General features: G+C 42.4%; 1 protein-coding gene across 1 annotated transcript in view; it reads left to right on the plus strand.

Annotated features, from left to right (window-relative positions):
- Positions 1-201: 201 nt before the first annotated feature.
- The window catches only part of TP53BP2 (tumor protein p53 binding protein 2), a 30,275-nt gene continuing 7,633 nt past the window's right edge, over positions 202-22,843 (plus strand). The window contains exons 1-14 of the mRNA XM_010157616.1: positions 202-349; positions 5,118-5,231; positions 6,737-6,816; positions 7,798-7,899; positions 11,097-11,271; positions 12,680-12,861; positions 13,240-13,404; positions 13,819-14,056; positions 15,753-15,872; positions 16,256-16,392; positions 17,164-17,653; positions 17,994-18,775; positions 20,577-20,714; positions 21,286-21,419. Coding sequence (XP_010155918.1) covers positions 202-349; positions 5,118-5,231; positions 6,737-6,816; positions 7,798-7,899; positions 11,097-11,271; positions 12,680-12,861; positions 13,240-13,404; positions 13,819-14,056; positions 15,753-15,872; positions 16,256-16,392; positions 17,164-17,653; positions 17,994-18,775; positions 20,577-20,714; positions 21,286-21,419 — 3,005 coding nt within the window. The remainder of the gene's footprint in view (positions 350-5,117; positions 5,232-6,736; positions 6,817-7,797; positions 7,900-11,096; positions 11,272-12,679; positions 12,862-13,239; positions 13,405-13,818; positions 14,057-15,752; positions 15,873-16,255; positions 16,393-17,163; positions 17,654-17,993; positions 18,776-20,576; positions 20,715-21,285; positions 21,420-22,843) is intronic.

Genomic DNA, 22,843 nt, shown 5'->3' on the forward strand with positions numbered 1-22,843 from the left:
GCAGACAGTCCTCCAGCATTGTAATTTAGTTGCTCACAGAGTTATTTCTGTACGGTCTCACTTGCTTGTACCTTCAGACGAAATGTGGCCGTGTTGAAATTCTGTATGGGCAGTAGCTGATAACAAATGTTGAAGTAAGGATTGTGACTCCAGTGTGCTTCGTGCTATAAAGTAACTGTGCTGTTGCTTTTTCTTTTCCAGATGTTTCTGACAGTGTACCTCAGTAACAATGAGCAGCACTTCACTGAGGTGCCAGTCACCCCCGAAACAACCTGCAGAGATGTGGTGGAGCTGTGCAAGGAGCCTGGTGAGAGTGAGTGCCACCTGGCTGAAGTGTGGTGTGGCTCAGGTAGGTTAGGCTTTGTGAACTACTGGGCACTCGCTGCTTCTGACAAGGTAGCACACGTAGGCCTCACAGACGTGGTCCTGCCCCAGAGGGTTTCTGCCTTACAGTGCTGTTGATCTCTTCATCAGACTTGCTGTACGGTAATGTGTCCACAGGAAGGCTCACACATGCAAAAATGAGTTTCGAAGCAAAAGAAGGGGAATGGAGCATGTGGATGTTCTTGTGTGTATGTAGCCTGTCTCTGAAGGGTGTGGGGGGACTTGTTTTCTCTTCCTCCTTCTCCCCACAGTGGGATCCCAGTGGCCGGTGTGGGGTTTTTGAAGTAGTAAGTGTCAGTAGTTCTGTGACCAGGTCAGAATAATTTCTTCAACCCCATAGTCACTTTCACTTGCTTTTTCTGAGGACGCCTTTGTTGTTTCCAATTTTGTTAATGGAGTTTGAAAGGAAAGGAGTGTTACCAGAAGTAGCAGGAGTTACCTGATGTGAGGTGCTCTAAAGTTGTGTAGTGGATATGAGGGAAGATATAGAAACTACTCTTGGCTGTCCCCTGGCCTTTTAAGCCTCTGGAGCAGGGTTCTGTGTATGTGGTTGGTTTTGGCACTTTTTCTTCTCCGATGTTCTTGCTGGTTTTTTGTCTTGAAGGTTCAAATCTCCCTAGCTTGCAGTGCTCCACTGGAACTGGGGAACATGTCAACAGGCAAATCAAAAGCTAAACTATGGCTTAAATGGGAAAGGACTCCTGCCTATCTCTTGTCTCCATGGCACTCATTAGATACTGGTGGCCACCCAGAAGAGTAAAATACATTTAAATCCCGCCCGTGATTTCAGTCATGAAAAATAGTATTTGAGCCAACTTTTTTGAGATGCTTCAACAAAATGGTTAAAAATTGGATAAGAGCTCATGTTCCTGTCTTCCTCTGCTGTTGGCTCAGACACACACCTGTTCAAAGGTCTTTGAGCTGAACGTTGGTTTAACAGAATGAGATGTCAGAGTTCTCTTGATTTTAGCCCCTTCTGACAGAGATGTAATGTTTCTGATATTTTTAAGTTTAAAAAATGCAACAGACTACTTCTTTTCCATCTCCTTAGAAAAGAAAACAACTTTTCTTCATAAATAACAGTAAAATAAAATAACCAATGCAGCATGGTGAGATCTTTTAGGAAAGTGGTGTTATTGTATCTCTTTGTCCAACTCTGTCTAATTCAACACAATACCAAAATCTACAGTGAAAGATGTGTAGTTTTAGTAAAACCACTGTATTTATGGTTAGCCTTGCCCCACGCCCTGTTGAAGAGTACAGGTGGTGATGGTGTGGGATAGGACTCTCCTGTCCTTACCAAAGCTGGATCCTTGATAGGGTGTGCAGCTCATCTCCTTATGTTTCCTGAATCTGGATTTTTGATTGGCTTTTGAGATGTTGATGTAGATTAGGCTAGAAAGGGCAGCGAGATTGTCCTGAAATGAAGGGAAAGCACAGATAGGGAGAGGGAAGTGAATTCTGCCGATACTTAGAGACCAAATGGTCTTGTTAAGCTCAAAAGTGAACTTCTGGGTGAGTGGGACCATATAATACATGGAGGTTTACTTGTAAAATCAAGTTGTCAGCCTCTCTAGTACTCAAGATGGAAGAAAATCATCTGGATACAGAGACATAAAGTGAAGCAGAGAATTTTTTCTGAGATTAGTCTTTGCAAAGACGTCATGAGATATCACAGAAACAGATACCAAAATGTTTGCACAGCAACTGTTGTAAGACAAAGTATCATCTACTTACACAGTGAAAACTTTGACAATTGGTTTAGAAGTCAAACTACTCTTGTTCACTGATCCTGTCATATTTACTAATGTTTTACAGTGTGTCTGCAGAAGTGTATAGGGTTTCAGATGGTACTCACTAACAAAAAATGCAGTAGTTTCAAATTGTATACCATGAAGAGACTTGTACTCTCCTGTTTAGGATAAAATATCCTTTCTTAAGCATCTGTATAACATCCAGTAGCAGCCCTTTGTAAGATGTTTTCATGTACATCTTTGTATGGGGTTTATTTCTGGGGGGAGGGTAGGGAAGAGCGAAATTCTTTTAGCTTTTGCGTGATTGCATTTTAGACGTCAGCAGTGTTCACTATCTTGTTTTGCCAAGATAAGCCATGGCTTCTGTTTTGCTTGTGTCTTACACTGAATGAATTAAACATTATTTTAAAACAAACATGGTGCAGGGCAGCTAAGTTTCTGGGGTAGAAACAAGAGATCTATGTTGGAAAATTACTTCTCCGACTTCAATTACTGAGACCCTTCTTAGATCGCTTGTGCCTCTCTCTCTTTCTGAGCTTGCTCAGGAATTTTAGCTTCTGTTGTCAGACCTTATTAAGCCTACTTTGAAAGATTGCCGCAAGTGCGCTGGAGGCACTCTGCTCCCTGAGGGGAGCAAGTCGACTACTCTCCCTGTCCTCCCAGTTTTGCTTGAAATTTGATGAGTATCGGGGCAAACTTTCTTGATCTTCCTATTATTGCTGGAATTCTGCTAGGTAACTACTTTGGCCACTGTGGAAAGCAGTCAAAAGGTCTGGGCATGTATAAAGATTATTTTATCCCCCCTCCCCCCCCCCCATTTGTAAGGCAGATAAGGAGTTAAAACAGTGAAGCCAGATTGTTTGTCCTTTCTTCTTGAGCTTTCCGAATGTAGTTTTGTTTGGTATTTGAAAATCTCTTTGACCTTCCTTTGAAGTCACTGAGTGGTATTGACAGAATCCCTGTGTAAAGGGCATCTCCCTTGATGATAGAGTTTCAGTTGAAGTATTGCCAAGCTGCTAGAAATCTCTCTCGTAAGCCTGCTGTATATTCTTTAAGATGGAAATCTGACAGCGGTACTGTTGTTTTTTTGTTTTTGCCTTTTTCTTTTTTTTTTCTTGAATTAGGGTTTAGCAGATGAAGAGCTTTTTTAGCTGTCTAGACAAGTAACCGCCAAGAGACTGCTTTTTCTGTAACAGTGACCTACTTGCTTATTCTGTAAAGCTAATCTCTTTTGACAGTGACTCCAGAAATTTTCCTTCCTAGATTGCTGGAGCACAGCTGCAGCATTTTCATTTAAAGAAACACTTCTATGTTGAAAAGAACTTTTCACATGCTGAAAACATGTTAGTAGCTCCTCTTCTTATGAAACTGAAACCATTTATACTTAATAACGACAATTTTTTCCCCTGAAATGATTATTCCATGTTAAGACAGTGACTTTGAAGGACTCTCCAATGAATGTGAATGAACTACTCTCTGATTTCTTAATCTTTTATTCTTTTCTTTTCCTCCCCTTGCCTAAATAATGAAGGGAAACATCCAACAAAAGCAACGTCAGGAAAAATGAAACTGGTGCAAAAGTGGGGGTATTTAACTTCACTATTTGTCTCTTGTCTTATTTTTCAGGCCAGAAACAATATATTCTGTTTGTCTGGCATCCAGTGTGAATGCATCTAACCTGATCATGAGTCTCAGATGTTGTCATAAGATACTATGGCAGTATACGGACTAAACAGGCATGACTATCATGTTGACCACACATTTGCCACCACTCTCAATATAGGCATAAAAGCATATGGTAAAACGTCTAGAATTACAGAAGCAATTGCTTTTATGTAAAGAATTAGAGACTGTTAAATAATTCTAATTATATCCTCTCCGACAGTGTTCAGCTGTGAAGTGTGCAAAATTTGGAAGAACGATAATACTGAAAGGGAGGAGTATTGGTAAATGAAGGTGGTAATATAGACTCCCACTAGATTTTTGTAATATCAAAAGGCAACAGGTAGGGCTTAGAAATTAGAGATGTGACTGAATCCTGAACTTGGGAACAAGAGCAGGAAAAGAAATTCAGTGCACCTTGTGCATGTAACTTTTAAAGAAACTTCATCGTAACTCTCTGAAAAGAATAGCAAATTCATACTGGAGTTGCTTTTCACTGTCACATCTTTCTTTCCTTTGAGCCATGAATCCAAAGTAGTTTGACTTTCCCAGGTTTTTCAGAAGTGCAGCTTCTGGAAAGCATGTAGTCTGAACTTCATCAAATGGGCTGTCCAAGAGCATGAGCTGGATGTATGGCTGACAGGAGCTATAGGAGAACACTTGAAGTGACAAGAGCTGTGATGGCTTGCTGAGGATCAGGCATGTTGAGTACTGCCTAGAAGCCTCTTCAGGGTACTGCGTGCTGCTGCCTGAGCTTGAACTGCAATCCGGCATTTGATCGCAGTCCTTGGGCAGCGTTAAGGGAAGAATTCCTCTTCTCGGAGAGTTTATCTTTGCACCTCTCTTTGGAATAGGAAGTAAACGAATCCCTGTAGGAATCGGGGAAGGGAAGCCCTTGAGGAGGGGGTAGGAATGACTGAAAAATAAGTTTGAGGTACCGCAGAAGTGAAGCAAAAGGTACACCGGCACTTTTCCTGCGGTGGAGAGTGAGTAAGATGATCTGCGAATACAAAACTCAGAGCTTTCAGCTCTAGTGCCTTAAATTGTCAGTTTGCTTCCCCTTAGGCTGTGCCTCAGCTTCTCCCTTTGGGGGTGGGCTTTTTTGGTTTAATCTCAGGAGCAAGGAGTGCTACAGCACCTTCCTAAGGAAAAATTAGAAATGCCTTGGGTGAGGGCAAGGGTCAGGTGCATGCACTGAACCTCTGAGTAATAACAGGTGTGCAAGTGAAAGATGATGGACAGATATTTTTGTTTTGTTCTGGCATGTGTCCAAGCTACTTAGGAATGTAATAGTCAACTGACTTTTTACCTTTTCAGAGCGCCCCATAGGTGATAATGAACGGATGCTGGATATTTTGCAGCGCTTTGGGATGCAGAGAAGTGAGGTTCGTTTCTTTCTTCGGCATGAACGCTCTCCCTGCTGGGAAGCAGGTAGGTGTTGACCTCGTCTGGCTCGTTTGTCTAAGCTTCACTTCATTCCTCAAGATTAAGGAAACAGCTTGTGTGTGTTATTTATTAATGTTGGTAGTCAGTATGGGGTTGCAGCCCTTTTTGGTCTGTCTGTTGTTTTCTTATGAATAGAGAATGCTAGTAACAGAAAACTTGTTAATTTTAGTAAATACATCATCCTCCCTTGCCAGATCTGGGGACATCAAATCCAAATTGAAGCTTCTGCAGTTTTTCTAGAGCTGGACATCATCAAAGCATCCAGACGTACCCTGTGTTAAATATATTAGCCACAGCTAAATATCTGGAGATCTGTGGTTACAAGATTTAAAAGAAAAGACTATTAAACGGTCGTCCACTAATGTAATTTATTATTTGGGCTTAGGATGTTTCACCTGGATAATACTTTAGCAGGGTGATAGCATACTTGGCAAAAGATGGAGTTATTTGATTTTTACCCCCCCCCCCCCCCCCCCGCCTCCCACAGTCTACACATTCATGTTGGTTTCAGGAATAGCATTAAATGAACTGCCTAGTCAAGTTCTCTGATATCTAGGATCCCTGACATTCTCTGATATCACTGTAAATCTAAATATGAAACCTATAAAGAAAATGGCTTTTTGCTTTTCAGTTTTTTTCTGTGCATCCCATATTCATCTGTAGAATCCTTAAGACTTAAATTAGTCTTCCTCCTCCCCTTTTTCTGTTTTCATCCTTGGTAATCTTCCTTGGCATTGGAAATACTGCATTTGTGTTAGGTGGCACTGTACACAGTGTATTTTAAAATGGCTAAATGTATCTTGATGTTTGAAATGCATAATGACGATAGAATGAGTACATAAAAAGTTTGTGTGCCATCTCTACCTACTAAGGATCTTACAGTGCAGTTTAGTTGTCAGGATGTAATTTTTCAAGTCCAAGGTGCTCATAGTAGAAGGATTATTGGCATTTTATTGGCCACAACATTGCTAAGTAACACACTTGAGGAAGAGCAAATGAATAGTTAGGAGCTCTGCAGTTAGTCTTGCAGGAATATGCTCACAAAATAGGTATCAAGTCAGCAAGAAGCTGGTGGCTTCATCCTGTGGTACATATATGTCCTACAGGGAAACAAGTGAGGTTGGTATTTGGCATCTGAACACCGTTTGTACATAATTTAATGGAAATTATCCTGAAGTAGGATTCTAGTTAAGTAGCATCTTTACTGTCACAATGACTGCCAGGAAGACAAAACTTTGTGCTTTTAAACTTTATGTGCAAATAATCAGTTGTAGTTTAAATGGTGCATCTTTCATGATATGTGACTAATCTTTAACTATTGTGACTAATGTTCTCTGTGAAACAGAACATCTAGGTGCTACCAAAATCTTGCCATGCAAACCCAGTGTATGCTGCTTCTCCTTTTGTATTGAATGCTGTGTCCAGAGTGATAAGAAAAATACTGGAATACCTTACTGTCTTTGACTATCCTGTATCCTGTTTCTTTCTAGGGACTGGACAAAGATCTCAAGATTCAGCCTTAAAAAGAAATGGTGTGAAAGTGCCTGGTGATCGAAGAATAGAGAATGGAGTAAGTGCTTGATGCAATGGCTGGTATAGCAAAAATGGAGGCTTCTCTTCCTTTGAGACACTGGTGCAAATCCTACCTTAGAGACTAAGAGACTGTTTTGGAGAGATTTCTGATGACTGCTCTAAAACAGACACAAAGCCTCTAACGATCATCACCTTTAATTTCTGTTCTTAAGATGTCTCTGAGCTCCATAGGCTGCCATATCTTTGCTTGCTGCTTGGAGATCACCCACAGAAATTCAGCATACTTTCCCTTTTCTACTCCCATTGAGAATTTTCTCTTATTTTCCTTCAGTTCATTGATTATTTTCATGTTCAGTTTTGTGTCCGAGATCCCTTAGTTTCAGCTTTCAAGTTGAAAGCAATTTCAGCATTTTCAGTTCAGTTTCAGCATTGAATTCATTGTCTGTTATTCATTTGTGGCCAGAAGATATATAATTATGGATCAAAGATTGAATCTAGATCCAGGAAACAGATGTGAACAGATAACTAATGTAATAATTGTTCTCCTTTTAAGGGTGGTGGTTTCCCACACACACACTATATTTAAACTTTCTATTTTCTTCAACTTACGTTGAAGTGCTATGAATTGCCATGATACACCTACGACCACAGATCCATCCTGCTGTGTGCTGATCATCCTGGTCTCAGTCAGTCAAAGCTGATTCATTCTGAGCTTCATCGTAAAGGGCTCTGAAACGCCTCTTTTTCAAGTGCTGCTGGGATTTTGCTAGAAATATTGATGTTTCAAGAGATGTCAGCTTATGTGTGTTTCTGGATTGGGCTTACACGTGTGTATGATCTTACAACTATTCATTCTTTTACCATGGAAACATGCCATTTCTTACTATTTTATTGGATACTCCGTTGTTGTTGCTATTTGTTAAAGACCTTTCATCCTTTTCTGCAGTAGCTCTGTTGGGTTGCATGCTAGCCAAATTAAAAGTTCTAGACTTAGCATGCTTTGGATTTTCTTTGACAGGTCAGTGCTCCAAGGATGGATATGACGCTGGCTGAACTTCAGGAAATGGCATCACGCCAGCAGCAACAAATTGAGGCTCAACAGCAAATGCTGGCTAACAAGGTGATTTTGGAATGAGATTGTTTATTGCCAGGAACAAAGGTAGTGAGAGTCACATGGAGGTGGAGGGTTGGGAGTTTGTTGTTTTTCACCTCTTATAAAAACAGACCTGCCTGTCTTGGTCTCCTTTATAAATGTGAAAGGCAACCTATGCAAATATCCAGTAGTAAAACATGACAATAATGCCAGAGAAAGAAGGGACCGTATAGCTTACTAAAAGGATAGAGCATATAATGTAATATATTGTCATTTGTCCTAGTGGCTCTGCCAGCCCTATTTGTGTTCCATGTGGTGACCAGCCATTCACCGGTTTGATCACTGAACAGTGCTTTTGTCTCTGGATATAATGCTGTCCTGTAATATCTTGCTTTCTCCTGACAGAGTGCAATGTGCCTAGTTTCCTGGGGCAGCTGCCTGGAAAAGATGGCATGTATGTGATAAAAGTAACTAGGAGAGTGATTTATAAAATGCTTGCTGAACAATAACAGAAAAGCTAATGAAAGCACACAGGGTGCTCCTGAATTGTTCAGGGAAAAAAAATACTCTGTGCATCTGCAGAACGGTGGCATGGATTTCACGTTTGACTTGTGGTGTGCGTACATGCTACTCATGAAAACACCACAGAAAATGCTGCTTTTGCGGAGAATCGTTAAATACAAACCCATCCTGAAGAGCTTTCAGCTGTCTGGATGAATGAGTTCCTTTCAGAATGTGTTCTGCAGGGGAATAAGGCTGCTCTGGGGCTCTTGTCTTGCTAATTTTCCTTCTGACTTTCCTTTTGAGGTACCTGAATTCTGTTGTGGCTCCCCCCATATGTCTAGCACCTTGTTTGGTTCCCTTGGCTTTCAGTAAGCATATCTCAGGGGACTGCTTCAAACTATGGCTTTTTGATGGTTCTGAAGCACCTGCAGAGGGGCCTGTCAAAATAGCCAGTAAAACTTTATTTCTATTTTATGGTAAAAACTGGTATGAAGAAGATGCAAATACAACTGTAAGAAATCAGTCAATCAGCCAAGTGATTAGAGTTTTCACTTGAAGTTTAGTAGCACAGTTAATATCTGTACTGCCTGGATTAATTTGCCAAGATAGAATCATAGAATGGTTAGGGTTGGAAGGGCCCTCACAGACCATCTAGTTCCAGCCCCCCTGCCATGGGCAGGGACACCTTCCACTAGACCAGGTTGCTCAAAGCCTCGTCCAGCCTGGCCATGAACACTTCCAGGGATGGGGCATCCACAGCTTCTCTGGGCAACCTGTTCCACTGCCTCACCACCCTCTCCGGGAAGAATTTCTTCCTCATATCTAATCTAACCCTCCCCTCTTTCAATTTAAACCTGTTACCCCTTGTCCTGTCACTCCAAGCCCTTGTAAAAAGCCCCCCCCAGCTTCCTTGTAGCCCCTTCAGGTACTGGAAGGGGCTATAAGGTCTCCCCAGAGCCTTCTCTTCTCCAGGCTGAACAAGCCCAACTCTCTCAGCCTGACCCCATAGCAGAGGTGCTCCAGCCCTCTGAGCATCTTCGTGGTCCCCTCTGGACTCGCTCCAATCTATCTGTCCTTCCTATGTTGTCCTCTTCTCAGTTCCAACTGACAGATGAGTGTTTCCTTTAAGAGGGAAGCCTAAACTTTCATAACTTTTGGCTGTTTTGCTCATGGGTGACAGTAACAAACCTTGATCTTATAAATAGCTGTAACACTGTAGTCACTATATGTATGAAACCAGGAATAGGAACATTAAATATATGTACTATAAAGGGAATTGTACATGATTTCTTAAAAATAAAAACTAACAGTTTGACACAGGACAGCTGCCCATCCAGGTAGGTGTCTGCTGCCTGTGCTTTGCCAAAGAGTAGTCTCCTGGGTGACCCATGGGAGAATTTTTTTCTTTTAACATTGCCTTTCTGAAAGGGCATTTAGGAAAGCAGGTTTGTTCCAGAGAGGCTTTCCATCGCCTCCTTCCTGCCTCCTGAAATCAGTTGCAATATTAAAAATAGATTCTGAGGGGTAAAAAGACACTTTCTTTTTAGACATGAGCGTAATATCTATTTTTTGGCATTTTCCTGTGTGGGATTGATTCTAAATTAGTGCATACACTGCAGGTGCTGCCTGGCTTTCTCCGGAAGGCAAGCTCACTCTTTTGCTCTTCCTTATTTATTTAAAATACATGAGTGCCTGCTTCTAAATATGATTGGTATTTTTTTAATTTTTGAGGAAGTGTTGAGTTCTAATGTTAGTAAACAGCAGTAGTGTTGACTGACTGTTCATTAGTGCTTGGAAAGTCTTCATAGTTCTGGAACAACCTATCATCTTTAGAAGTGGAAGCCATGTGTAATGGCCAATGATTTTAGGGAAGCCTCTATAAGTGATCTCATGGTTTCCTTTAGCTCTAAACTATAGACATCTGCCTATAGGAACTGACTGCACCTTTTTACTCTTATACTTGTGGAGGGGCAAAAGGATCCCTCTGCTGAGGTGGTGTCTTTTGTTTAAATGGGGGCCAGGTCACTGTGAAGGTTTTCCCATGTCTGGAATCATCCTGTGTTGTGGAGCAGTGATTATTACCACCAAACGGTAAATTTTTGGAGCTTTGGTGTGCAGTGATGCCCTGTCTCAAGGAGGTTCCAGCAGAACTAGTATGAGTAGAGTGGTGAAAATGATCAATAATTTATGGAATACCTTCTGTATAATGAATGTCTAATACTTTCCTGCATGACTTAGTTGTTTAAAATGGGGTGTTTGATGGAGATCTGTAAAGTACAAGCAGCATGGAGAAGGTAGAGGGGAAATAATCATTAGCTCTTGCAACTCAAGAGCCAAGTAGGTATTAAATGACATTGGAAAATGTCATGGAACATGAATACTGAAATTTTTCTTAGGCTTCAAAGGGTTTTGAGCAATTTTATGGAAGAAAAACTTAATGAGGGCTGTTAGATGTGGACACCAGCTCTGTCAGAGGAGGTTCTTGTACTACAGAGTGGTTGTAGCTAGAGGACTGCACTGGGACAGAATTGGTATGTGTTTACTCTGTTCTCTTGACTTCCCTTGACACTCTGGGAAGTCAGGACACTGGGCTAAAGCTGATCTGAGCTGCTGTAGCGACTGTTTTTAAGTTTTGAGTCAGTACCCTACCATAAGTTCGTAAAAAAAAAAAAAAAAAAAAAGGCAAAAAAAAAAAGGAAAATTCCTTGCTTTGGCTGCAGGAACAACGTCTGAAATTCCTGAAACAGCAAGACCAGCGGCAGCAACAGCAAGCTGCTGAACAGGAAAAACTGAAGCGATTAAAGGAAATTGCTGAGAATCAGGAAGCCAAACTTAAGAAAGTGAGAGCACTGAAAGGCCATGTGGAGCAAAAAAGACTCAGCAATGGGAAATTAGGTGAGTTGCTGCTTGAAGAAAGTCGCCTGTGATTTTCCATGAAATGTGGTTCTTGAAACTCTAAAATTGCCAGTGATTGCAGTGATTCAGAGGAGATATTTACAGTGTTCTAGGAAGCGTTGATCTTAACAATTTCAGATCTTGTATTTACTAAGAAAAGGCCTGAATGACCTAGAACAAAATACTGTATTTTAAAGTAACCCATAAGAGCACCCTGTATTTTCAGCCTAGCATACCTGCCCTTTAATTACAGTGTAGGTTTTTGCTTTACTTGAATACCTTTTGGGTGCCACAGTAACTTTTTCCATCCATGATGTTAATATCCCACACATCAGTGTTATTTTCTTGGCCTGTAAGAAAGCTTGGCCTGTTACCTGTTGCCTAAGAGGCAACATGGGTAACTTAACGGCCAGAGTGGCTGAGTGTTTTCCTTTCACTTACGGGAATCGGACTGGCTTGCTACAGTACTAGTGGGGTGCTTGCAGTTCAGCATGTTGATGCAACATTAAATATTTATTTCAGACTTCCTATCAACACACATTCTTCTGCCTACCTTTGCATCCTCCCTCTATACATACAGTACTAAACTTGTAATTTCCAGCGGGACTCAAGTGAAAATATATTGGTTTATTAAGGTAAATAGATTGTTAGGAAGCATGGTGCTTTATAGATAATGCAGAAGTGCTTGGGTTTTTTTATGGGGAGAATGGATTTTCTGATGTTTATTTTGTGCAATAGAACCCAAACAGTTCAAGGCAATAGAGGGATGGTAGGGTAATTCAAGGTCCAGGAACACGTGTATCTGTTCCCCTGCGCCCTCCCCAGCAGGTCTGGTCTTGGTACTTGCTTGAACTTACTGAGTCCTTAAACTTTGTTCTGTAATGCAACAGTTTTGGCAGTGGGAGCAGCCGATGACAGCCGTTTGTAATAAACTCTAAAAGCGCTCTGAGTCTTTGTTTAATGTGACAGCTCGAGTGCTTTGTCCTTGAGTTCCTATGACCTAAATTCAGAGTTTTAAATACCATAAATATGCCTTGTGGTTGAGCGAGTGCCTTCCTGCGGAATTCAGCATTGAGTAAATTTAGGCTTCTACAGATGAAATTCAGCTTGGTAATGTGGTTTTGTTTATTTCCATACTTCAGAAAGTTAGTGTTCTTTTTTTCTTCCCCACCAGTGCTCTAAGTAGACCAAACTTACATAATCTTGCTAGTGTGCCTGTTTCTACAAAAGCTTCGAGGAGGAGCTGGTTTGACAGGGACCCGGAGTTTGCGGCAGCCGGCTGCAGCCTCTGTGCAGCACCGCTCCAGAGGCCAGCAGGGCGCTCTCTGTCCCCTTAACTGCCGCCTTGGAAGCAGCCCACGCTCGGCTGTTTCTCAGGGCAGCTATTGTGCTCTCTCCTCCTCTCCAGTGGAGGAGATTGAACAGATGAACAGCCTGTTCCAGCAGAAGCAGCGCGAGCTGGTGCTGGCCGTGTCAAAGGTAGAGGAACTCACCAGGCAACTGGAGATGCTGAAGAATGGACGAATTGATGGCTACCATGACAACCAGTCGGCTGTAGCTGAGCTTGACCGCCTGTACAAGGAGCTGCAGGTAATGGAAAGGCAGCTTGTGACCCACAACTGTAAGGGCTAAAAGTTTGTAGGGTCGTTTCTTACCTCGATGAAAAGATATCCTATTGCTCCTGATCCTGACAGCGCTATGTGGCTACCTGCGTGCTGAGGATGGAGGGTTAGTTGTGCTGGGTTTGAGGTAAATAGAGGAAGGAGCACACAGTGTATATACCTGTAAAATTTTCTGTAAAATTTGGACACCAACCAACACTTTATTGGAGAAAATAATCTGAGTTTGCCAGCATGACTTGACTTGTAACTGTTTCCTGCTCCCCATCCTGAAAGTAAATTTGTTTTGATTTTTGTTGTTTTCCCCTCCTTCCCTCCCCCACCCCCCCTGCTTTGTGAATTTATTCAGTTGAGGAACAAACTGAACCAGGAGCAGAATGCCAAGCTGCAGCAACAGAGGGAGTGTTTGAACAAGCGCAACTCGGAGGTGGCGGTCATGGATAAGCGTGTTAATGAGCTGCGAGAGCGCCTGTGGAAGAAAAAGGCAGCTCTGCAACAGAAAGAGAATGTACCAGTAAGTGTGTGGTATTTAATAATGAAAAACTTGTTTCCTTTGTGGCCCATACAGTCTGAACTAAAACCTTGCTTGTGGGGAGGGCTGTTCAGATGCTAGACTTCTTGTTTTTATCCATACGTGGTGGAAGTCTTGTATTATTGAAGTGCTTTTCATGCTATGTTGTGTTATCCTACTTAACTCTTTATGGACCAGAACACTTCTTAAGCTGTCATAGATTTTTTTTTTTCCTAATGTCTTTTTTTCCTTTTTGTTCTGCTACCTCTTGTTTATATCTTTTAAAGCTTTTTTTAAAAAGCATTTTTAATATTGGTGTATTATATTCTACTTGTTTTATCCTTTTCTGACTTCTATTTCAAACTCTGGATGAGTACTGCAGCATAGCATTCTTTAAGTCTTCTTCCCTCCCCCAAGGTTTCTGCAGATGGGAATTTACCCCAGCCAGTGGCTTCTGCTCCAAGTCGAGTGGCAGCAGTAGGTCCTTACATCCAGTCCTCTACTATGCCACGTGTTGCTTCCAGACCTGAGCTTTTGGTAAAACCAGCGTTTTCAGATGGGACACAAGCTTTGCAGGTGCCTGATGGTCCACTGAAAACACAGACTCTGCCCAACATGAGGGCTGGGAGCAGTTCACAGGCTAAAGCGCCTGCAGGTAATACTTACGACTAATACTTATTTTCTGGAAATGTGTTTTGCTTCCTTATCTACCAGCCTCTTGTTGTTTGCTTTTGTTTTCAAGCAAAGTATTTGAGATGTCAGTCTTAGTACTTGCAATTTTCTTGCACAAGTGAATATATTTTATAAGCACTGAGGTTATATGATTCAATGTGTTTCAATTACATGTGATTCAAAGTTGGGTTGTTATACAGCATAGAATGTCGGGGGGGGGGTTCTGTAAAGTAGTGATTTACAGATATACAAGTGTGTGAGTTTCTAGAGGCAGTTTTAGGACATATGTGCTAACAACCTCATGCCTGGAGTTAAATTAGCAAAGCCAAGTTTTCTGATCGTGCATTTTGGAAGTGACACGTGTAAACAATTAACCAACATAACAAGAAGTACAAAGGGGGCAGTTGACTGTAGCACAGAAATAGCAATCAACTTGCTGACATGTTGATTGTGCAGGGTTGTGGAGACACTTAAGTCCAACACCTGACTGGAGGCTTGGCCTCTCCTGCTAGGAGTGTTAAAGGAGATTTGCTTTGCTTCTCTGGCGCTCTCCTACGAGATGCGCTTCATCTCCATCAGGGTAGAAGTCTGCAGAAACTGGAGAGATTCAAATCTCTTCTGTGCTGTCTTGGGAGTAGAAGACTTGCTTTTCATCTGGGAGATAAGAGAAAGTCTGATCTTCCCAAAAGGAAAAACTGGAGGCTGAGCTGTAGAATAGTCCTGTTACTTTTTATCTCCCTCCCTCCATCTCCAGTTCTGGCAGATACTAATAAAGTAGCTGTGACACAAGATGAGCCCAAGTGCCTCTTCGTGCGCTGGAGAATGGGGAACTTTCATTTTATCTGGGTTGCAGATCCTAAAGCTGCTGGAGTGAAACTGTAGCTCTAGTCCATACAAAATTTGAATATTTGCTATAGGAAGGTGTGGTGGTGTGCTATTTGAACTGAAATATCACTAGTTACTTTTTGGCATTCCGGCAAAATGACTGCTTTCCTTGAGATAGTATTCAGTACTTTGTCAGAATGGACTATCTTCCTGCTGCTTGTCATTACTGTTTGAATCCAATATTTTACTGTACGAGATAGTTTAGGATGTAGTAGGGAGAATTTGGTGAAATACTTAAACTAATAGCAAGGTGCAAGCCTTTTCTTAGTTAGTTATTTTTGTAGCAGACTGGATGTCTACTCCAATGAATATGAAGATCAGCTGTAGTGCAGTGCCCATATGCACATGGATGTACAGATTTTTTTCTTACTTGTTTGGATATCACTGGCAGGATCTATTTATGCTTTAAAGCATCGTGGTTTTATTTGCACAATATATTTCTCCTCCCTTCTTGGCATCCTCTCATTTTTTAACTTAGTGTAAGTGTCTAAGGAAAATGCCTTACTAACTGAAAGAAGGCAGTCTAGAGGAGTTGCCTGTCTGAATGCTGTAAGTGCAGATGTGTTCTAGAACAAAGAGTTTTGCTGCTGCTTTGATGGCTGTTTCTGAGCTTGGTTTTACATTCTCTTTTTAAAACAAACAACTGAGCAAAAGTCTAAAGTGATAGGATTTATAGCTGTTAACCTTTACGATACCTGGACACTGTCTAGACCTCTTACAAAAAAAACCACTTGTCATAAATAAGTCAATAAAAACATTATTTAACTTAATCTGTTCCACTTGTTCTCTCCTAGGTTCTGTGTTCCCTGGTACAAAACCTTCCCCATCTGCTGCTGACTGGAGTAGTTCAAATGCAGACAATCAAGGATCAGCCTTGACTTCAGGAAAAGGAATTGCGACTAATGAAGGACAAGGTCTGTTCTTATGTGCTTGACTGATCTTAAAATATGGAGAATCTGGTTAATGATACCTGTCTCTTCTAAATGCTTCAGTAAATATGTAGAATTAATTTGAGAGCGCCAAATAAAACCAATATTGCCCTATAAGCTTTGGTATGGTGGTTCAGGGATCTTTATTTTAAACCCCACGTTTTGGATGCTGAAGTAGATACTAATCCCTTCGTGCCTGCTCCTGTTCAGTTACCATGACACAGCACCTTGGGCCCTTAGCACAGGGGTGGGATGGACACAAAAAGCATCCCTTCCCTACGCAGCCTTGAGTTTTGCACAGAACAGAGCTCCTGTTCCTACAATGGTGTGGTGTCCCTTTTAAAAGTCTTCCTCTTCTCTAACGACAGCTGAAGGAGAGACTTTTTTACGAGACAAGGAGAAGAAAGTGCGTCCATTCTCAATGTTTGATTCTGTGGACCAGTCTGCTGGGCTGGGCACGTTGAGAAAGAACCAGAGCAGCGAAGATCTCCTGCGAGAAGCACAGGTATACAGGAAACTAACTACTGCATTCCATCTGACAGGGTTTACTACACAGCCCTTCAAAGAAGGAAGCTCTTTGAAAAGTACCGAGGTCATCTTTTAAAAGAATACTCCTAAGGAAATAAGTCTTTTAGTGGCAGTTGGTAGCTCTATATCATTCCCTATATTCACTGTGATGAAAATATACATTTTTAACTGGACACATGAAAATGACTGTTACTTACACTGGCGTGTATGCATACATTTTTGTTTTTTTTTTTTTTTCCCCAAAGTTTATATGCACGGAGGCATTTGCATGGGGTTTTAAAAATCATTTACACACTTGTTTCACTGCTTAATGCAGCAGTGTCCTTCAGATGTTTGATTGCAGCAAGACTTGCAACCTGAATCTTGGCACAAGGGCCCAATTTGATCAGGGAGGGGTGAAGAACTTGGGATGACAGTTGTTTCATTGGAAAACAAGCTTCTTGCCTACAGATGCTACTGAGTGCTTCTGCTGTCTCTAGAGAAATTACTGTGTCCTGCCATTGCTTGAGGCTTTAAACATAGCTGCTATAGAAGGAGTTAAAGGGAGTGGGCTTAATGTATAAACAACTGTGATCATAAAATGCTTCAAGAAGTCTCATGTTTCCAGTGACAGTGTAAATAATAGTGCAGCACCAGTAGGAATGCTTGATACTGTGTCATTCTTTAAGAATTTTTGGTCCTTCACAGCAGAAATCTGAAAGCATATTTTGCTGTTTAATCTCAATTAACTTCTTTTTTTTTCTTTCAGGCTGCCAATAAAAATGTAACAAAGGTACCACCACCTGTCCCCACTAAGCCGAAACAGATAAACTTACCTTACTTTGGTCAAGCCAGTCATCTGCAACCTGCTGATACTAAGCCGGATGGAAACCTGCAGAAGCTGCCTTTGGCTATTGTAACTATGGGGAACAAGCAAAAAACAGTGGCACAGCAGTCTTCCCATCCCTCTCAGCAGATACAGCAAAGAATTTCTGTACCTCCTACAGGTCCTTCCTCTAGCCAGGACCAAATTCTTCCCTCTTCCAAACAGGAGAGTCCCCCAGCAGCAGCCGTGAGACCTTTCACCCCTCAGCCGTCCAAGGAGACTTCTCTCCCACCGTTTCGAAAGCCTCAAACAGTGGCTGCAAGTTCAATATACAGCATGTACACGCAACAGCAGACTCCTGGGAAGAACTTCCAGCAGGCAGTGCAGAGTGCTTTGACGAGGGCACAGACCAGAGGACCGCACTTCCCAAGTGGTAAGCTTGTGGCTCTGTCTTCATAAACCTCAGATGTACTTTCCACCTTGTCTGTGGGTATAAAACTGTGCCTCAGGGGAATTAATCAGGTTAGTGCAGCTGTAAGAATTTTAGGTGGATCTTACAGGCTGTGTATCAGCATTAACAAGAAGTGCAGACTATCTGTCTCGTGTTTGCAAGGTAACGGTAAACCTGGTTACTGGGTTGATTCTGTTCAGTTGATTGTGTTAGTCTGCTGCTTTGCCATACGTACGTGATTTGGGTTGCTTGTTCTTTTTAGGTCTGTTGATCAAATACTCACACTTGTATTTTCCCCACCCCTCCCTGATCTGCTGTGCAGTGTATGGCAAGCCTGTGATGGCAGGACCTGGCGTACAGAATCAGCTGCCGCAGACGGAGAACGTCTACTCCAGCCTCCCAGGCAAGCCAGGCAGTCCGGAGCCTGAGATGGAAACAACAGCCTCTGCTCATGAGAATCATGAAACGGAGCGAATACCCCGGCCCCTCAGCCCGACCAAACTGCTGCCTTTCTTATCCAATCCGTACCGCAACCAGAGCGATGCTGATCTGGAAGCGCTGCGGAAAAAGCTGTCCAATGCACCCAGGCCACTGAAGAAACGTAGCTCCATTACTGAGCCAGAAGGACCTAATGGCCCCAATATTCAGAAGCTGTTGTATCAGAGGACCACTCTGGCTGCAATGGAGACTATCTCAGCTCCGTCGCATCCCTCCAAACAGACGGCATCAGCTGCCAGTCCTGAAAGCCCAGCAGAAATCCCAAATCCTTATCTAAGTGCAGAGTCGGAAAAAGAAACAGCGGCTTCTCTGCCAGAACCGGCCATTGCTGAGGAAGCAGAGAACACACCGGCAGATGAGAGTGAAGCTGCTGTTCCCTCTGTAGCTTTGGACACTGTACCTGAGGGAGTATCAGATGGTGAAGAACTCACGCAGCCGAAAACGGAAGAACCAAGCCTGGAAGCTTCACTGCCACTGGAGGTATATGTGGAAGAATATCCTCCATACCCACCACCTCCCTATCCATCAGGGGAACCGGAGAGTCTGGGAGAGGACTCGTTCAATATGAGGCCTCCTGAAGTTACTGGACAGTTTTCCCTGCCTCCCGTAAGTATTAGTCTACAACTTGGGCTCCCTGTCAATAAGGCATCTCAGGCTCTGCCATAAATCCCGTGCATTGTGTTGTAGAGCAGATGTGGGAGAAGTCACCCAAAATAGGCTAGAAGTCTTTCTGTGAGTATCTGTTGTATTTGTGTGATGCTCTTATCTCCAGAGGCAACGACAGTAATGAAAAGTGTCTGTTGTCTCTGGAATTAATGACATGATGAAAAGCTTCAAATGGAATTTGATACACGAGTAGTAAAAACCTTCTGGGCTGTAAAGAACATTCCAGGAGTTTGCTTACTGCATCCAGACTATATTTTTTTTTTTGAGGCACAGATACAGATTTCACAAGCATTTCCCACTATTGCTGATACAAGATGGAAACTAATTATCTTAATCCCAGGTTGCATTTGTTTATCTGGAAGTTCCTTGCTTGAAAAATACGGAGAGCCAGATTTGTTTCGTTTCTGCCTTAAAAACTCATTTGCAGACATAAACTACTTGCGCTTTTCCTGACATGTTTTCTGAATCTTCCCTTGGAACCTGATTTAACAACGGTTGTTTCGCAAGTTGCATCAAAGTGGAGTCCCTTTGGGCTCAGGATCGGCAGCACTTTACCCACTTGTTTGTTTTGGGAGACTGTGTATGTGGTATGGTGTTATCCCCCTGTTGTAGAACAGAAATGCTCACTGCGTTCGTTTCCTCAGAGTTCCTTGTAAAACCACTCACGAGTAGAATGTTAATACATGAAAGTGGTTTTCCTCCGTCGCTTCAGAGCAGAGGAGTTAAAAGCTTTAAATGTGCCTTTTAGCTTTGTCGTTTCTGCACAGAATAGCCATTGCATGGTTTCATGCTTTTAAGGCTTTGTCCTTGCTCCCTTTTACAGTGACACGTGAGTGGTAGGACGACTTAAATTGTAAGAACTTGTTTCTGGTTTGGTTTTGTAGCGATTCTGCGATGATGAGCAGAAACCAGCCCAACATCTTGATTTCATATTTAAACACTTGGGTTGTGCTGACGGGCGCTTTCTGTAAAACGCCTCCGCTTTTGATGTTACGTATAAATCACCAGGCAAAAGAGTGTTTTCTGGGAATCTCTTCTTGTGTATCTTATCTCCACAGGTTTGACCTTGCAAAACACGAGTCATTTCTCTTCATCTGTGCCTGGCCATCCGTCAGAAATTTGCATAGCCTTATGAATAGCGTTCATTGCTGCTGTGCAGGCAGCTGGGCAGAGCGCTGAGCTAATGCCTGCGTGCTCTCCAGGGGAAAGAGGAAAATACTTGGCTTCCAGTATCACTGGGAGCATCTACAGCATTTTCTACACTTTTTCTGTCCAAAAGCATTCTCCATAACTATTTCTGTTCCTGTTAAACTCTCATTAACTTAAGAAAATGTTAGGATCTTAACACCGCTGCTTAAAAAGTAGCATACTTGGTGGGGTGTTTTAACGTTCTTGGTTTAACAGCCTTGAGAGCTATTGCTGAAATGGTCTGCATACAGAAAATGTGCATTCTTTTTCCTGATCTTTAGAGATATGGGAGTTTTTAACATTTTGTTGTGTTTGACCAAGGTGAATTCTGTATTTGAATAGAATAGTGCCCTTGTCTGGAGATGAAGGCAGAGTTCTTTCACAACATGCCTAACCTACTATATTTGTAATGTGTTAGGGAACTGGTAGAAAATAGTCTAAATTACATATTAAACACTGCTTTAATTTCTGCTGTCATTCCCAAAGAAGCAACCCCGTATTCTTGTTTTTTCCAGGAAAACAAATGCCTGTAACTTGTATTACCTTTTCACAGGGGAAGAGGACAAACCTGCGTAAAACTGGCTCAGAGAGAATTGGACACGGGATGAGAGTGAAATTCAATCCCCTCGCATTGCTTCTGGATTCATCTTTGGAGGGGGAGTTTGACCTCGTGCAGAGAATAATTTATGAGGTACAAATGCTAACTTGTAAGAGAAGGAATAGCAATCCTGGTTCAAAGTTACAGCTTTCCTGGACTGAGGAAACTAAAATACTAGTGTGCACCTACATTGGCCCTTGAGGTGGTATGTCCTACCAGGACACAGCCCCTTGGAGGCTGATTCTAAGTGTTAAATCCATGCTGGGTGTTTAGCATCAAGACTAAATTTGTAGGACTTTCCTAGGGAATGAAGTACTACATACCTGGCCTGTTTTCCAGATCATTTGATAAGCAAATTCCATGTGAATTTTACTTACAATTAAATAGGCAAATATCAGAAATCTGTTATAAATACTTTTGCTAAGTTATCAAGATATTAATGCTCTGAACCATTTTAGGTGTCCTATTAAAAAGAAGCTGCAAGCTTGTATGTGAGTCTCCTTGTGAGATTGGCTACTGCTGTAGTCTTTCTGCTTGTTGCTTATGTCCTTCATAGAAATACAGCTCAAAATCACATTTCAGAATAAGCCAACTCATATGTGAAGAGATGTTTACTGTAGAGAGTTTCACCAGGATGTGAATGGCTCCTTTTCTGCCCGAACAGGTTGAAGATCCTAGCATGCCCAATGACGAAGGGATTACTGCGCTGCACAATGCTGTGTGTGCTGGGCACACGGAAATCGTCAAGTTCCTGGTGCAGTTTGGTGTGAACGTCAATGCTGCAGATAGCGATGGGTGGTAAGGCTTTCTTTAAGTGGTACCTTCTGGATGCTCTCCAAGAGAGCTGTGGCTTAGGAGCTGCTGCAGGTCCCTCAGAAAGTCCCTTACTCTGCCCCTGTAGAGCTGGCAGTTACTTTTCCAAAACAGAGCAACTTTTATGTGAAAAAATTGTCTGAGGCCCAGTAGGGTTGACACAGTTGTCAGGAAATAGCTCTGTTTCTTTGAGCTATTGAGGACAGCTTCTGTGTAATGAGCCATTTGATGAAATTCCCAGTGTCCTCTCTAAGATAGCCTCTAGCTTCCCATGCTCTGGGCAGTGTCTCGTCCTGCAAACTCTCCTTGGTTCTTTGTCCAATACTCAGACAACTTAAAACCAAAACAAAGCAGGAAACCACAGCCTACAAACTAGGCTTGGAACTGATAATGGGTTACAAGTCCTTCTTACAGGTAGCTTATTTACAAAAGGCTGCAGTGGGGGGCAGTGATTTGATGATTATTTCTGCCTATAACAAGTGTCTGAGGCCCAAGACTGAATAAAGATGCTTTTGGTCCTTCAACCTCAGTAGTTATCCCAATTACCTGCACTTGTCACCACATCAAGTTGTGAAGTAGTTGTCTGGATCGTAAGAGGCATGATGTCAGGAGGATTTCTGAGTGTTTTTCTAATTCCTGTTTTATTTTTAAAACATTTTACTGCCTTAATGGATGTTCTCAAAATATTGATGGATTATTAAAAGGTAGCATAACTGGAGATTCATATGGAAACCCAGCTTTAGGGCTCAAGCAGTTCTTGGTAACTCCTGTTATCTGGGAAGAGCAATTGCTCTTGATGTCCTGGGTTACGTGCTTGTGGTGGGAAGCCTTCAGCAATGCAGGACTGATTGCTGGAGGTTGTGCACAAAAGCAGTTTGTTCCCTGGAGTCTGTAAGCACTACTATGAGCAGTAGTGGAGGCTTGGCCCTGGCTGGAGGGCAGGTGCTCACCAAGCTGCTCTGTCACTGCCCTCCTCAGCTGGGCAGGGGAGAAAAAATAAGTGAGTTAAGGGCAGGGAGAGATCACTCACCAATTACTGTCCTGGGCAAAACAGCGTCAACTTAGGGGGAAAAAAATAATTTATTACTAATTGAATCTGAGTAAAAAACTTAAACCAAACCTTCCCCCACTGCTCCCTTCTTCCTGGGCTCAAGTTCACTCCTGCTTCTCTTGACCTCCTCTCCTTCCTGAGTGGCAGAGGGGGGTGGGGAATGGGGGTACTGGTCAGTTCATCACACATTGCCTCTGCTGCTCAGAGGGAGGACTTCTCACACTTTTCCCCTGCTCCAGCATGGGGTCCTTCCCACAGTAGACAGTTCTCCTCCACAAACTTCTCCAATGTGAATCCTTCCCACAGGCTGCAGTTCTTCATGAACTGCTCCCGTGTGGGTCCCTCCCATGGGGTGCTG

Source organism: Eurypyga helias, unplaced genomic scaffold (genome assembly GCF_000690775.1).
Source record: "Eurypyga helias isolate BGI_N326 unplaced genomic scaffold, ASM69077v1 scaffold24958, whole genome shotgun sequence".
Classification (NCBI taxonomy): domain Eukaryota; kingdom Metazoa; phylum Chordata; class Aves; order Eurypygiformes; family Eurypygidae; genus Eurypyga; species Eurypyga helias.